Source organism: Heteronotia binoei, chromosome 6 (genome assembly GCF_032191835.1).
Source record: "Heteronotia binoei isolate CCM8104 ecotype False Entrance Well chromosome 6, APGP_CSIRO_Hbin_v1, whole genome shotgun sequence".
Taxonomy (NCBI): Eukaryota; Metazoa; Chordata; class Lepidosauria; order Squamata; family Gekkonidae; genus Heteronotia; species Heteronotia binoei.
The window spans coordinates 77,249,152-77,266,731 of record NC_083228.1 but is presented as its reverse complement, the minus strand read 5'-3'; the positions used below and the strand labels follow the sequence as shown (position 1 = coordinate 77,266,731).

Sequence of the window (17,580 nt, the reverse complement as noted above, 5' to 3'; positions counted from 1 at the left end):
GCCTCCCAGCCCTTTCTCTGCGCATGCGAGCTTTAGCATAAGGCTATTCTGGTGCAAAAGTGATCTGTTTTGATATGTCCAAAATGCCTGTTTTTTGGGAAGGGTAAGAAATTTGTGGAACTCGAGCTGGTTTTCAAACTAAACTGACGATCTCTAAAGAGTAATTGAGAACCTTTTTTGTCTGCAGCTTTTTAAAAATGACATGAGTTTTTTTAATAGCACCAGCATGGCCTGGGTTCCTCTAGTGACTTCATTTCACTTTCAGGTTTCAATCCAACTGTAAGGAATATGCTGTGGACTTGCTTTGATGTACACAGCAGGCAGCAAGGCTAGTGGCTTCCTGTCACACCTTCTGTAGTGGTCACAAATCTCAAAATTGATAAACACACTGCACCATACTTGGATCAGCCTACAGTAGCTAGATCGCTTGATGTCCTGATAGCTTGTATGTTTATCACATATGTTAGAATGAAGAATCTTGGATTAGTTACCAAGATGTCAAGACCTTATGTTTGTTATTCAGCAAAAGACTTAGAAAAGTGTAGCAGAAATTTGAGGGCTTATCATATATCAAGCATGTTTTAATGTAGTGGGAGAACATTCATATCTTAGGCCCTGGAACATAGGTATGACTGGAGTTGATCTCTCTGTCCCCTGATAAACAGGTCATGGGTTGCTTACAGTAATGGTCTCTTAGAGCCTACATTCCATTTATTTTTAGAGACCATAAACTGCAGCTTCTCTCAAACCACTCATTTAAATACTGTACTGCCAGCTTCTTGGAGAAGAACAGCAGTGCTTTAAGGAAAAGAAAAAAATAAGGCATATGTAGAAATACCAGGCAAAATGCTGGAATTATTGTATGTCAGGTGTGACAACAGAAATATATGCACGTAACTAAACATGGAAGGCAGATAAATGTTAGCCCAATGTTTAATTTAATTTAACATTCATGCTAGTTGCTAAAGCTAAGGCACAATTTGATTTTATCAGGAGTCATCCCTAATACAGATTCTGCACTTAGCACAGTCAAGAGTGCCATTACTACCTTAGTTCTAAGATGATGGAATGGATGCTCTTAGTCAAAGACAAACTAACAGGGTCCAAGATCAGTCACTAAAGGAGCCAAATTGTCTTACAAAAATGAGAGACAGTTTGGAGTAATGGTTAGAGCACTGGAGATCAGAGTTCCAATCCAGATTTTATCATGAAGTTCCCTGAATGACATGGGCCAGTCACACACTCTCAGCCTCATGTACCTCAGAGGGTTGTTATGAGGATAAAATGAGAAAAGAAAAGCCATATAAACCATCTTGAACTCTTTGGAGGAAGAGGATTAAAAATTGCTAATTAATGTCACTTTTGTTTACTTGTAAACCTTACATAAACCCATATCAAACACTAAATCAGGATTTAACCCCATTACTCAGATACTTGGTGGTCCACTGAAGGCTGATCTCCCTACTATCTTCTTCAATCCAGCTAGCATTCAGTCTGTATAACTAGTGTGGACAATAATAATATGGATTACTAATGCCTTCTACTGTCTTCTTCCCCAATGTGTGCAGATGGGAGAATCTTCAGCACAAGTGTCTGCTGCTTTTGGATGGACCACGCCAGATGCTTTCAGCGTGTCGTGATTAATAAATTTAAGATGGGAAGGTTCTGTCTGAGGCAGCTCAGATTAGGGGCAGTAGGCGTGGGCTGAAGTCACATTTGCGCAGCGACTCAGGCATTAACTCTGATTTTCATTCATACAGCTCTTCATTCATGCAGCTCTGTAAAGTGTGTAATAGTTGGAGTGCTAGTTAGTGTTGTCTCAAAGGAGAAGTACTCCAAGTTACTAGTGAAAAGATACTATAAAAACTATGAGAGTTGGATGTGGAAGTAATCAGAACTCGTTAGCACATTTGGGGTCATCTCGTTTCATTAAAGACCAGCATCTATAATGCAAACTTGGTTCACTTTGAGACTACCTGGCTAGCATGACACAGTTGACTGTACTGATCCGAGATTGTTACTTGAACAGGAAGTAGATCGCTGTCCACAAGAAGAAACAAACTTGCGCAGCTTATCTTATCAGAAGACTAGGCAGGTTACTTAATCCCCACATCTACAATTCACCTGCCTATCCCCTCTTAGATAGGGATACTAATTGGTTTTACAGCTTGGCTAGCCAAACTGTGCTCTTAGCCAAGCTACTGTTGCTAAAGTTTATATACTACCACGTAAAAATATGTGGAGGGGCTTAGTAAGGCTGGTTATGTGGCTGTCAGGAATTGTAGCATTTCTGACATAATTGAGGGTGGGGAAGGTAAAATACCACAACTGAGGCCATCATTGCCTTTAGTGGCAAAATGTGGTCTGTGTATTCTGTGGTCAGTTGTGTAAACTAAGCCACAAAATTGGACATAAATGATCTCTGATTTTTTTTATAGAAGAGACTGGTTTGGCCTCTTTTATCCCATGGACCCAGTTCCAAACCTAGTTTTCTGGCAAGATTCAAACAATAAGAAAATGTGACTTCAGACAGGTCCAAGTGTTTTTGAGGGGCTGTGATAATGGCTAGTTACTGTGCCTCTCTTTCTGGGTGAAGCTGTTCTGTAGAGTTTCTAAATGTTCTTAGTAAAGAACAAACAAGACAGAGCTAACCCTTTTGTGTATATCTCATGCACTTGTCTGTAATGAGGCATATTGCTGTAAAAGTGTTGAATGGTCTGCTCTTTAAGGCTATCATCTAATGTTATTAATGTTTTGTTAATAAAGAGCATGAGTACCTGGTCACTAGCAGTCTTTACCAACTGTGCAACATTATTACAGCCCCGTAAGTCCTTGGATTATAGCTCAGTTAGTTTCCCACGAAGTGTGTGTTAGCTTGTTGGACATTTTAGTATCTCAGGACAATCCCCCTTCTCGTAACGTTCTCCGCTTGGATCTGATCTCCACAGGGTGTCGTAGTCAATCTTCAGCACAGTTCTTAAGTGGAGACCAAGAACCCTGGGCCTTTAGAGGTGGTCTAGCAGGAGAGTTCCAGGTATCAATATGACTTCACAACTGAATGACATTTGTCTTTGTTTGAGAAATCTTTTATTGCACATCAGAGGGCTTGGAAGGCTTGGTCTGCCGAAGGCTTTCTGGTCGAAAACCCAAATGGCCTGACAGCTTTGTTTTAAAATAATTTTCCTCCCATTTCTACAGTAATATCCCAAGGAGATGCTGCCATTCCCACGCGCCTGCGAAGCGCAGCGGCTTTAGTTGTACATTTCACATTGTTTCTTTGCAGGTCGCACAGCGTTTTTATCTGCGCCCGCAATTGCACAATGAGCGCCTGCTTATCTGCCAGTGAGAACTCCATGAGCAAAGAGACTGTCACAATACTGTGTACTCCAGAACACTCTCAAAGCACAACCTGTAGATAAGTTTTGTTAAATGCAATTGGCATCTGTCTGTCCTAATTCCTCTGTTTGTTCTGTACTTGAACTTGCTCATGGATTTTTCAGGGGCTATACTTTCTTCCCCCTCACAGGTGCTGTCTGCGCGCAGCCAATTGAGTCAGCACGTTGCTTTTGGGTTAGTGTCTCCTCTGGCCAGTTAACCCTCTTCAGACCAAACCTTTCCTCCTGACATGGCTATGTTATGCTGAGAGCATAAATGAAATTTGGTGGAATTATGTTAAAGCAGAAATGAGTTTAATGTAAACTCCATTAAGTGCTGTAACAGTTGTGCATTTTAAAAATTTCTACTCAGATAAAATGGTTCTTACATTTGTAAAGCCTGCAGAGCCCTACTTCCCTCTGGGGTATCTGCAGTAGCAAAAGTTAACTTGGGAATCTGCAATGCACGCCCAAGAATGTAATGTGTCTGTCTTCTCAAACACTTACACTCATTATTTGTTTTCACAGCGTTTGCTGCCTATTGAAGGAGCAAATGACCTCTTTTTTCAGCCACCTCCTCTGACTCCTACTTCCAAAGTATACACCATCAGGCCATATTATCCTAAAGATGAGGTGAGCAGAATCATTGGCCATGCTTGCATATCCTTGTGCTGTTGAAAGGAACATATTGATGATGGCTGTTCCCTTCACTTACTCAAAGTTCCTTATCTCCTGAAAGCCTTCACCACACCTAGGAGATGGATGGGTCAAATCAGTGTTGCACCAATGTTGAGTAGCCTGTTCCAATCATATTATAAATCACTGGAAATCTCAGGAATACTAGAAAATAGTCTTTGCCTAATTGCCTTGTCAGATGTCAGAGCAATCTGGCTGTAACATCTGTCACCCCTTTGCTCACCAGGCTGATCTGGCGGACTAGGCAGGTATCCCCTACCTCCCTCACCACTCCACGTGTGTCCCTCCCGAACCTGTGTGCTCGGTGGAAAAGGATGACCATCTTGGATAGGAGTATGCTGTTCTTTGTCAAGGGCATGCGATAGCTGCACTCGCCTGCTAATTGCCTAGTATAGTTATAAAAAGATGACCGCATTTCTTGGAAGGCATGACCACTTATTTGCACATTTTAGCTTGCACTATTAACCCAGAGGCACTTCAAGAAATCATATTGTACACTCAGAATATGGGAGACATATTGATTAGGCTAGGCATATAGCATTTCTGTATTACAGTTCATTTTTGTGTAGAGTTCCGGCTGGATTGTCGAAACTAACTTCCTAACACAAAATGTTAAGGAGGCAGCCAACATTCATGAGGGACTATGGTTCTTGCTGCAGGAGCTGCTGGATAGCTTCTTTTTTCTTTTTTGAGACCTCCTGGCAACAGGATATTTTAAGAGGCAAGCAAAAAGTAACATGAGGACAAAGGAATGTGCCATTTAGTATCTGCAGGCAAAGTTAAATGTAAAAGTTATATCTTGGCTGAGTCATCTCATGGGGTCTGTTCAGCAGAATGCCCATTGGGGCATTTCCAAGTGTGTGGACTCATATTTGATTAATCAATCAAGTTTGTTTATTTAGTAGTTCTATATAATTTTGGGTGATGTCATTTTAGGTATAAAATGGACTGTACTTTCTGTATTTCTCAGAGACCTGTAGGAGTTTTGAAGATCTTTCTCCTGTGTACACTCTCTAATATATTAATAAATTATTCAGTTTCCATTTCTCACAGTTCTCCATGTGTGCTCGAATTGGGTGGAGGAGCATGTTTGGCTCACAGTTTGTGTGCAATAAAAATGTCAATATGAAATGCATCATGCTTTCAGCCCACATAATTGTCTTCGTTTTTCTTCATCTAAAAGGTTCAGCCTGCAAATGCATTTACTAACTACTTACAAAACATTTTTAATCTAGTGGGTAAACTGCACCTCCCTATACCTACCATTATTATGAGGACTCACTATCTTCTCTATAGTTAGTGAAATGAAGGATTTTTTCTTAACTCTGCTTATATTTGTCACTTTCAGGGTTCCATCTTATAGGCTTGTTGAAAAAGGACAGTTTTACAAGCCCTGCGGAACTGGTTAAAGTCCCGCAGGGCTCGCACTTCCTCCGGTAGCTGATTCCACCAGTGGGGAGCCATTATTGCTCCCTCGTTGTTTTCAGTTTGGCCTCCCTTGGTCCAGGGATTTTTAGGAGATTTTGGGAACTAGATCTCAGTGCTCCCTGGGGAACATATGGATGGTGGATAGTTGCTGTCACATTTGTATCATCATTCTTGCAAGGATGTCAGAGTAGCTTATTAACTACTGTGACCTTCATTTGAATTCATGTCTCCCAGTTAAACAATATCCCACACATTGCATTGTCAGTATGTATAGTACCTATTGACTACAAGGTAGCAATTATAGAACATAAACTATATTAAATGAATGAGTATGGTAGTCTTTTATTGGTTACAGTAATTTTGTGTGTTTGTTCTTAGGCATCAGTTTACAAGATCTGCAGAGAAATGTACGATGATGGAACTGAAGAGCCTTTTCATAGTCAGCCAGACCTAATTGGAGACAAGTATGTATACCCTTGACTGTGGAAAGAATCATTGCCTTTGTGTTGTTATGGCTATATGCCTAGTGTAGTCCAGAAATGTATAAACGAAATTCAGAGCAACTAGGAAAGGCAGGAACTCTCAACAGAGTACTTCAGTGACTTGTCAATTGCATAGAGTACAAATTGATTTTATTACGGGGCTGGCATTTCCCTTTAAACACTGATCCTAACTCACTCATTAGTCACTTGTATAAGCTTCAAGATTTTGCAGATTTCATTCAGGTTTGCCTATGACTCAAACAATGTTCAAGTGGTAAAAGAAAATTGACACCTAGTAAATATACAGCAGAATAAAAACCAGACTTTGTCACCCTTTGTAAAAGCAACACAGGCATGTTTTTCAGTGTTACTTGATCTTTATGGGGAGAAAAGTAGTTACTTTTTCTAGATTCATTTGTTTTCCTGTACATTTTGGGGAACAAAAAAGAGAATTCAAAACCACTGGCTCCTTTCTTAGCTGAGTCTCTCTAAACATCACTATCAAGAAATTATACACTTTCCTACTTGCTGTTAGATACATAAATGTAATTGGAAACAAACCAGCAAAGGTTTAGTCCCTCACCAGCCATAGTCTGGGAAATTGTGTGAATCTCATTGAAAGAAGAGAAGAAATCTTATTTCACAGTGCACTTGGTCAGCCATGGTATATTTAGATGCTCACTGTATGCAGCATCCAAAATCACGACACACAGTGGAATAATCAGACCATTGGTCACATGTGAGAATTGGCCATGAAGGCTGAGGTAATGAAAGAAAAAAAACTGTCTATATGACATAATTGTTTTATATCTGGAGGCTTCATTTACCATTTAATATTATTTATGTCACTTTCTGATATTTGTATTTAAAGCAGTCCTGTGGCTTGCTAAGAATTCTGTTTTAAAATAGCAAAACGAACATGAGCTTATTTAGGCCATGACTGAGCAGGGATTTGAACACCAGACTGTCAGGACAATCTGCAACATACTTTTTTCTGGGCATCACTTACAATCACCCAACGATGAAAGTGGCCTGTTTCTTGCTTTCTGAGGGAATGACACTATTTACTTCATCAACTGAAAATCTTTTATCCCAATTTGAGAAGAACAAGCAAACAGCTCATTCATTTGACATCACAGCAAGTTCTGCCATTCCCTACAGGCCTGGGCAGATATACAGATTCCACCAGTCACAGTCATCATACTCTTGGCACTCACACCAGCAGCCTTGCTTGTCACTACTACACAGTGGCCCTTTTCAAGGTCTTTGGGACAGGGCAGGCCACAAGCCCAGCTATAGAGCTAGACATTTGGGCTCATGCCATCAGCCACTTCCTAAAGAGTTGCAACAGTCCCTGACCTAGATAGCCCAGGCAAACTGATCTCAGAAACCAAGCAGGGCTAACCCAGTGAGTATTTGGATGGGAAACCTCCAGAGAATACCAGGGTTGGGATGCAGAGGCAAGCAATCAAGCAACTTCTCTGAACATCCTTCATGTGCCAGTAGAAGTCACCAGAGGTCACCATAACTCCCAGGCACGCACAAAATACAAAAAAACCCAATTTTTTTTAAAGAGTAGGAACAGGCTCCAAAAGGTTCTTGTAATTAGGGCCTGTAATAGACCAGCCACTTAGTTTTTACAGAGAGAAATGCCTTCTCCAAGCTGGCCCCAGAGGGGGTGGTTTCAAGAGTCACACAATATGTGTGAAAGAGCCACATATGACTCTTGAGCCACAATTGGCCACCCCTGGATTAGAGTTTTGGCAATGGCCACCCTTCCAACATCCTGATCAGGTTCCAGATAATTCCATGCCTGAGCTGGAACAAGAGTAGTTGTTCCTTATCCAAAAGGGGCAGTGCATGGCATTCCTGAGTCAGACCCCATCGCAGGATTCTATTCAAGTTTTTTTCCTGATATACAAGAAAGATGGAGGTTTTAGGCCAGTCCTGGATCCGAGGGATCTGAATTTTTTCATGTGTTAGAAAGTTCCAAATGTTGTCTTTAGAGTTGGTTATGCAACTGTTAAAACTAAACTGCTGATTTTGTGTACTTGACCTTCAGGATGCTTATTTCTGTATAACTATCCTCCCAATTTTTCAGCAGTGGTTTTTTCTGGGGTTGGACCTTTTTGCCACCCTCACCAATATGAAAGCCCCAATATTCTGTTCCAGAGCGGATACTGATCATCTTTCTCTAGGGGATGTATTCCAGATCTGTTGGACAGGCAATTCTGCTTTATGCCTTCTCCCCATTCCCACTTATTGACAAGGTGTTGACCAAAATCTGAGAGGTGCACATGTGGTGTCCCTTTTGGCCTAGACAAATTTGGTTTCAGATCCTACAGTTGTTATCTAAGGTCCTTGACATATACCAGGCATGGCCGAACTGTGGCTCGGGAGCCTCATATGGGTCTTTTATTTATTTTTTGTGGCTCTTGAAGCTTCTTGTCAGCTGGCTTGGAGAAAGCATTTCTCTCTTTAAATCACTTCTCCAAGCCAAGCCAGCTGGTGGCTTTGAAAATTATTTAAAGTTAAAATTGCTTTCTTTCCACCTTTGTTTGCCTTCTTTCTTTACTTTGCAACTCTCAAATGCTGACATTCATGTCTTGTGGTTCTTAAACATCTGACATTTATTCTATGTGGCTCATGTTAAGCAAGTTTGGCCACTCCTGACATATACCATCCCTTACGGCAAACCTACTTTGCAGAGGTCTTGTAGTCCACCACAAGGTGTGCAGGCTGAAGTTGACAGCTTGGCTGTCGAACAGTCCCACTTTGGGTTCTTTGTCCTGGTAGCCAGTGTCCTCCTTAATGCCTGTGTTCCTTCTACTTGGAGGTTTTAATGAGTCCGTAAAGGAGTCCATTTTTCTGATTCGGCCAGGACACGGGGAGTTCACATAGAGAATTGTCCTATTGCCCTGGTATTTGAATATCTTTCTCTTAAAGAATTTGGTCCAGTGGTTTCTTCCCTTGGTACATTTAGCCACCTAAGCTAAGATCAAGGACAAGACACTGTTTTCTCATCCAGCATCCAAGAGTGTTTTGAAGGGGTTGTTTAATTTGTTTCCTCCACGCTCACTTATAGTGCCTCAGTGGTCCTTGTCAGTGGTTCTCTCCCAAGCTCATGTTAGCCCCATTTGAACCACTAAGTTCTTGTAGCTTGTGACTTATCTTTCAAGGTCGAATTTTAGGTGGGAATCACATCAGGCAAGAGAGTTGGCAGCCCTGAGCGCTGACCATCTGTTTGTTTTAGACTAGCTACATAGTTCCGAGACCCAGTTTGCGGTTTTTTTACCTAAGGTGGTCTCTAGTTTCCATCTTACTCAGGACATTGTCCTTGCAGGTTTTTTCCCCATCCCTTACCTGGGAGACTGAAAAAACACTACATTCCTTAGACATGAAGAAGTCTTTAGTGTTTTACGCAGACAGAACAAAAGGCTTCCAGCAGTGCCCGTGTCATTTTGTGTGCTGCTTCAGTAGCTCAAGGGGGAAGACCAGCCTCAGCACAGACCATTTCTAGCTGGATAGTCTCAGCTATTTGGTTGGGGTATGAACAGGCTGGTCTACTGTGGTCTCTGGAGCTTTGGGCACATTCTACATGGGTGCAAGCAGCATCGGCAGGGTTCTGGAGAGGCACTCCCATGGAGGACGTCTGCTGTTGTCATCAAACAGATTTGTCAAGCGCTAGTCTGTGGACGTGAATGTGAGAAGGGGTTCAGCAGTTGGCAGAGCTGTGCTGCACCCCTTGTTCCACTGAAATTCACCCCACCTCCAAGGTAAGGAGCTCTATAGTTTCCCAGTGTGGGACTGCACAGAAGACTGAAATTGAAAACAATGTTGCACTTACCTGTAACTGGTGTTCATTGAGGTGTCTTCTGTACAGACACACATTCTCTCCCTCCTACCCTGCTGTGAGTTCATAGGATGCAGTTACATTCATGACCCTTGTAGTGGTTCAGGAGGACCTGAGGGAACATGGGCTCCTTCCTGCAGACAAAGTGACCATTGGGTGGGAAGATGGTCTCTAATGAGCTCTGCAGGGGAGGGGCTCCCTTTGGAGTGTTGACTAAGTACCAGAGTAGATGTAAGAGAGCCTCCAAGTGGCTGGCCTGCACTAGCGCAGTCCCAATGTGTGCCTGCACAGAAGACTGAACACCAGTTACAGGTAAGTGCAACACTGTTTGTAAGTGCAACACTGAGCCTGCTGCAGCGGGGAGGGCGGGATATAAATAAAATATTATTGTTATTATTTTCTTAAAGAGAGGTTAACCTAAATAGACTTGTTCCCACATTATCTTAAATTCACAAAGCAAATGTCACAATCACTCCTCAGTACAATAGGACAAAGTGCTGTTGACTTTTCTTTCAGTTCCAGGTTGCATTTGCAGACAAAATTTAGTTTGGGCTTAGTTTCTTTCTGATTTTTTAAATTGACCCTAACACTATAATGTAAGCTTAATTTGTGCTAACCCTGATGTAAGGAGTGGATGCATGAAATTATTCAATAAGTGGCCTTCCTTGTGGATGCTGTCCAGGCAGCCAATGGACCATGGCTTTTTGTCCCAACAGAAGTTGCTGATCTTCATCAGGAATCTAAAGAGAAGTACTATATGTATTCCAGTGACCCATATGATATTCTCAGTACTCAGTATGCTTTAAATCTTGATACCCAGCTATTCTGCCCCAACTACGTCTGCAATTGGGGAGGGATGGTGGCTCAGTGGTAGAGCATCTGCTTGAGAAGCAGAAGGTCCCAGGTTCAATCCCTGGCATCTCCAAAAAAGGGTCCAGGCAAATAGGTGTGAAAAATCTCAGCTTGAGACCCTGGAGAGCCGCTGCCAGTGTGAGAAGACAATACTGACTTTGATGGATCAAAGGTCTGATTCAGTATAAGGCAGCTTCATATTCATATGATCAATTCTGAGCAAGCTTGCCACTATTGTGATATTTGGAACCGTCAGTGTCTTTATTCAGCATTAGATTAAAGCAATTTCTGGGGCTTTTTAGAACTTTTCTGTATCATTACTTTTTCTGTATTGGTCATTCTGAAGGAGTTGAGGACACTATTCTTTCCGTCTGTGATTCTTAACCTCCGGTAGAACCATTAAAACTGTAAACTGGGTTTAGCTTTTGGAAATAGGATTATCCTTTCTACTTTACCCACAGGTATAATCTTGCCTCACATTGCCATAGGTATGCAGATGTGGCTGACAAGAATCCACATCCTTGTGTTCTTGACTGGGATAGATATTTTTACTCCTAGGGAGCCATATTCTCGACCTAGGATCTTTGCTCTTATTTTTGCTTGGATAGGTATGACTAGTATGAAATATCAAAGAATAGACCCTAAGTAGAACTAAAATGATGCAAAATAAAATGTTTAACAAAAAGTACTGACTAGATTAACTGAAGCATTTTGAAAACTTCAGAAAATTCTAAAAATTTACAACATACAGTTAGACCAGTGGTCCCCAACCTTTTTGGCACCAGGGACTGGCTGCAGGGCTGGCTGGCCCACCACGGCCCCAGGGTCGGCAGAGTGGGAGCACTGAATTCGCCCCCCCCCCTGCGGTGCCGTGAAGCTTTGCCCCCCCCCCCCCCCCCGCAATGCCTCCTCATTCATTTTCAGAATGTTAAGACTGGGCAAGGGGCCGTGAAGCGCCTTCTGGGCTCTGTAAAGGCCAACATCCCCGCTGATCACATGAACGGCGGGGAAACTGGGTGAAATTGTGGCAGCAGTGGCCCTCTGAAAAAGCCATGCTGCTCTTGCCTCTGTGGCGGAACCGGCCCGATTCTGCCTTCAGACCCGGTCCCGTCAGCTCCCTATTGAGTCGCCAACTCCTGGAGGGAGCTATTCCTCCTCCTGCCCCTTGGGCGCGCTGCCACCACCTGCTCAGTCCCGGGGTTCAGATTGAGTGGAACAGGACTCCCAATCCCCCTCTCCCGCTATGAGGCTAGGCCTCCAGGTCCTCTGCCACCCTGCACTTGGGTTTCACAGAGACCTCAGCGCTTCTTTGGGGCACCCCTGGAGGATTGGCACCTTATCCAACTGCATGCCTTCCCCCTTCCCCGGGGCCCCCTTCTTAACACAGCGTGGTCTAAAGCAGTCTGGGGATCTATGTGGTACAGAGTTTGACTGCCAGCATTTAAACAGTAAAAATATATTTATTTAAAAAGAGAAAAAGATAGGAAAAGAAAAACAAAACAAAAACAGTTGCGTTTAAAAGGTTAGCACAGCACAGCACACGCACAGCAAACAGCCTGACAAACAAAATGTGTTATAAACGCGTCCTGCTGGCCCTGATCTAAACTTGCCCTGTCTTGTGAATTACTTACTTAGTCTGCCTGCCTGGGGCCTCCCAGGCAGGAGCCTCCATTGCTCACCACATGCTCGCTCGAGCGCTGGCTTCCCACTCCCTTCTCTTCCTGCTAACACACATGCCAAGAACAAAAGCACTTCCTGCCTCTCTAGGAGATTTTCCCCCTAGCGTTGTTGGTTTGGCTCTGGAAGGGAGGGGGGGAGTGAGGGGAAGGCTACAAAGCCTGCTGAGGGATTTACTGACCCCTGCCAAATGAAGCACCACCACTGACTAAAATGGCGTTTCTCCACAGCCTCCTTACCACTTCCTTTCCCCGCTGGCTGCTGCTGCCGCGGATTCATCTGGTTTCCCTGCCAATCAGGTGATCGGGGGGGTGGTCGACCTTTGCAGAGCCTGGAAGGCAGCCAGCCAGCCACCCTTCTCTAGCCAGTCTGGTGTAGTGGTTAAGGGTGCAGACTTTTATCTGGGAGAACCGGGTTTGATTCCCTACTCCTCCACTTGCAGCTGCTGGAATGGCCTTGGGTCAGCCATAGCTTTCGCAGAAGTTGTCCTTGAAAGAGCAGCTGCTGTGAGAGCCTTCTCAGCCTCACCCACCTCACAGGGTATCTGTTATGGGGGGAGAAGATAAAGGAGATTGTAAGCTGCTCTGAGTGATGCAGAGAGAAGGGTGAAGTATAAATCTGCAGTCTTCTTAACATTCTGAAAATGGAGGGAGGAGGAGGAGGCGGCGCCGCAGGGGGGCAAGGCTTCACGGTGCAGAGAGGGGATGAAGAGGCTGCGTGGCCCAGTTACTAACAGGGCATGGCCCAGTAATGGTCTATGGCCCGGGGGGTTGAGGACTCCTGCAGTAGACCTTGGAAATATCCTCAGAATATTAGAACATTACACTAAACACTCTTCAAAATATAAAATAACAAAGATAACTAGTATAAACTGAGAATGATTACTGTAGAGAGCCAGGAGAGTCATCTAGAGCAAGGGTCCCCAACACCTGGGCCGCAGACCGGTCCAAGGCCATGGCCTGCTAGCAACTGGGCCACGCTGCCCTACCCCCCGGCACCATGAAGCCTCGCCGCCCACCCCTGTAGCGCCTCCTCCCCTCTCTGTTTTCACCAGTTTAAGGCTGGGGAAGGGGCAGTGAAGTGTCTCCCCGGTTCCTTAAAGGCCGACCCGCCCCCCGCCGATCAGCTGTTTGGTGGGGGAAACCGCTGCAGTGACCCATTGAGAAAGTGGCACTGCCCAGGAAGGAAGTGCCTAAAAAATAGGCACCAAACGTTTTTAAAATTCAAAACTAAAAGAATGTTTATTGGTTCACAAAAGATGAACAAACGGAGAGGGATAAAATATTTAGTTGTTATCAAAACAAATCAGTTGGCAGGCAGAAAATCAAAATAAACAATCTCTAAACTCCAGAGATTTATCAAGCTGAGATAGTTTTGTAATATAAACTATAAATAAGCAGGCTTTTTATAAATGCAAGAACTTTGGACAACTTACTTGGCACTAGAGACACTAGGCAGAGTTGGAATAGCCCTAAGCTCAGGCTTCTTTAAATCATAAAGATAATAAAAGTCCTCACACTCCTTTTGATTCACACTGAGGACTGCTGACTTGTGCCAGTTCAATATTCCCTCACAGATATACACACTAGCATTCAGGATTCACACTTTTGAGACCTGATTTCCAGCCCCTCACTCTTGTGTGACCCACCCAGCTAGGTTCCTAGTTTGAATCTTGGGATTCCCTTCTAGCTTCAAGAATGCAGTCCTCCATTCAGAGTATTTTGAGTGTTCTCAGTTTATACTAGGAGTCTGCCTTGTGATCTGAAATAACTCCGCAGAGAGTTTCTCCTCATAGAAGGTGCCTGGTTTTTACCCCCTTCTGATTAAATCTCTCACTGACAGAAGCTTATCCCAGTTCTACCACTCAAGGAACTCAGCCCCACTGGCTGTTAAGAACATAAGAGAAGCCATGTTGGATCAGGCCAATGGCCCATCCAGTCCAACACTGTGTCACACAAAGGCAAAAAAATTTATATATATACGCACACGCATACGCACACACTGTGGCTAATAGCCACTGATGGACCTCTGCTCCATATTTTTATCTAACCCCCTCTTGAAGCTGGCTATGCTTGTAGCCACCACCATCTCCTGTGGCAAGGAATTCCGCATGTTAATCACCCTTTGGGTGAAGAAGTACCTCCTTTTATCCATTCTAACCCGACTGCTCAGCAATTTCATTGAATGCCCACGAGTTCTTGTATTGTGAGAAAGGGAGAAAAGTACTTCTTTCTCTACCTTCTCCAAGCTAAAGAGCCCCAAGCGTTTTAACCTTTCTTCATAGGAAAAGTGTTCCAAACCTTTAATTATTCTAGTTGCCCTATTCTGCACTTTTTCCAATGCTATAATATCCTTTTTGAGGTGCGGTGACCAGAATTGCACACAGTATTCCAAATGAGACCGCACCATCGATTTATACAGGGGCATTATGATGCTGGCTGATTTGTTTTCAATTCCCTTCCTAATAATACCCAGCATGGTGTTGATCTTTTTTATTGCAATTGCATACTGTCTTGACATTTTCAGGGAGTTATCTACCACGACCCCAAGATCTCTCTCTTTGTCAGTCTCTGCCAGTTCACACCCCATCAACTTGTTTTTGTAGTTGGGATTCTTGGCCCCAATATGCATTAGTTTGCACTTGGCCACATTGAACCGCATCTGCCACGTTGATGCCCACTCACCCAGCCTCAACAGATCCCTTTGGAGTTCCTCACAATCCTCTCTTGTTCTCACCACCCTGAACAATTTAGTGTCATCTGCAAACTTGGCCACTTCACTGCTCACTCCCAACTCCAAATCATTAATGAACAAGTTAAAGAGCATGGGACCCAGTACTGAGCCCTGCGGCACTCCACTGCTTACCGTCCTCCACTGTGAAGACTGCCCATTTATACTCACTCTCTGCTTCCTATTAATTAGCCAGTTTTTGATCCACAAGAGGACCTGTCCTTTTACTCTATGACTCTCAAGCTTACTAAGGAGCCTTTGATGAGGAACTTTATCAAAAGCTTTCTGGAAGTCAAGGTAAACAATATCTATCGGGTCCCCTTTGTCCACATGTTTGTTCACCCCCTCAAAGAATTGTAACAGGTTAGTGAGGTAAGATCTTCCCTTACAGAACCCATGCTGAGTCTTCCTTAATAACTCATGTTCATCAGTGTGCCTACTCATTCTGTCCTTGATAATAGTTTCTACCAACTTTCCCGGTATTGAAGTCAGACTGACTGGCCTGTAGTTTCCCGGATCTCCTCTGGAACCCTTTTTAAAGATGGGGGTGACATTTGCTACCTTCCAGTCCTCAGGAAAGGAGGCAGATTTCAATGAAAGATTACATATTTTTGTCAGAAGATCCACAAGTTCAACTTTGAGTTCTTTCAGAACTCTTGGATGTATGCCATCCGGACCTGGTGACTTATTAGTTTTTAATTCATCTATCAGTTGTAGGACCTCCTCTCTTGTCACCGCAATCTGACTCAGGTCTTTCAACACCCCTTCCAATATAAGTGGTTCTGGAGCGGGCAAACACTTCTCACCTTCCACAGTGAAGACGGAGGCAAAAAATGCATTCAGCTTCTCAGCTATTTCCCTATCCTCCTTCAGTAATCCTTTGACCCCTTGGTCATCCAAGGGCCCCACTGCGTCCCTGGCTGGTTTCCTGCTTCTAATATATTTGAAGAAATTTTTATTGTTGGTCTTTGTTTTTTGCAATATGCTCCTCATAGTCCCTTTTTGCCTGCCTGATCACTGTCTTGCATTTGATTTGCCACTGCCTGTGTTCCCTTTTATTAATCTCACTTGGACTAGCTTTCCACCGCTTAAAGGAGTCCTTCTTACCTTTTACAGCTTCCATTACTTTGTTTGTTAACCATGCAGGTTAACAAACAAAGCACCTGTGAGCTTCATGACTTGAGATCTAATTGCAGATCTCCCCAGTTGTAGGCAAATTAGCCCTACTTCACATTGATATTAGAGGAAGAAAATCTGCCAGTGCATGATAGTGGATTTTCAACTCAACCAAAAATTCTAACTTCTGTTTTTGTCTTGATCACTTACATGAAGCATATGTGTAAATTGAGGTTTCCAGCTAACAAAGCAGCAAATAGTGTCATATTTCAGATTATCTTACTCTGCCAGTGCATCTGGCAGAGTAAGATTCTGTATCCTTGCTTCCAGAAAGCAGATGCCTGACGAATTATCATTTGGGGAAGGGATATTTACTATTAAGATAGGAGAGTTCCAGACGTATAAATTTTATTGTCAATCCGCAGCAAAAGATAGCTGATTCTTCTTGATCAAGCAGTCAAAGGAGAGCCAGTTTGGTGTAGTGGTTAAGTGTGCAGACTCTTATCTGGGAGAACCGGGTTTGATTCCCCATTCCTCCACTTGTACCTGCTAGCATGGCCTTGGGTCAGCCATAGCTCTGGCAGAGGTTGTCCTTGAAAGGGCAGCTGCTGTGAGAGCCCTCCCCAGCCCCACCCACCTCACAGGGTGTCTGTTGTGGGGGAGGAAGGTAAAGGAGATTGTGAGCTGCTCTGAGACTCTTCGGAGTGGAGGGCGGGATAGAAATCCAATATCTTCTTCTTCTTCTTCAATACCATCCCCAAAAGGAAGCAGTTAATATGATCCTGGAATCCTTGTATCCTCAAGAATTGCCCTTTGTTACAGAAGGATAGAGGTCTTATTCCATTCTTTGTCTTTCAGGCACAGCTTTTAAAGAAAGATGTTTCAGATTGCTTCCTTGGCAGATGTTCTTTTTTTTAAAGCCAGCGTCTGGTACACATTGGTAAATTGTGAAGATGCTTATTTCCGTTATTTTTCAGCAACCCAGTCATGATTCAGAACATTGGTTTCCGTACCTTAGCTTCTCCATGGCATCACTACTTAGTTTTTACCAATTGTATGGCAATCATTGCAGTTTATGTCCCATCACTTTTGGATCACAGTATTCCCTTACATAAGATTTGCTTCTTGGCAGGCTACTTACAGAAATCCTGTTTGTGATTTCCACCATAGTCAAGTTTCTGTATTTTGGATTTCTGCATTTGATATCATTCAGCACTTCCAGTTTGTCAGAGTTCTTGATTTGATGCACAACCAGTTCTTTCCTAAACTGTTGGTACTCTAAACACATAGGCAACCCACCTTCCTTGTTGCAGGTGTCACACACTTAAGGTATCTTTCAAAAGTGCATAAGAGCTAAATGAGAAGTTGTAAA

The 17,580-nt window shown here is 43.4% G+C and overlaps 1 protein-coding gene and 1 non-coding gene across 2 annotated transcripts in view; both read left to right on the top strand.

The window, feature by feature from the left end:
- The window catches only part of OGA (O-GlcNAcase), a 45,317-nt gene that overhangs the window by 18,712 nt on the left and 9,025 nt on the right, over positions 1–17,580 (top strand). Inside the window, exons 11-13 of the mRNA XM_060241813.1 lie at positions 2,949–3,034; positions 3,903–4,007; positions 5,877–5,962. Of these exons, the coding sequence (XP_060097796.1) occupies positions 2,949–3,034; positions 3,903–4,007; positions 5,877–5,962 (277 nt within the window). The remainder of the gene's footprint in view (positions 1–2,948; positions 3,035–3,902; positions 4,008–5,876; positions 5,963–17,580) is intronic.
- TRNAL-GAG (transfer RNA leucine (anticodon GAG)) lies at positions 10,684–10,758 on the top strand. Its single transcript has one exon. It is a non-coding gene; the product is annotated as a tRNA-Leu (tRNA).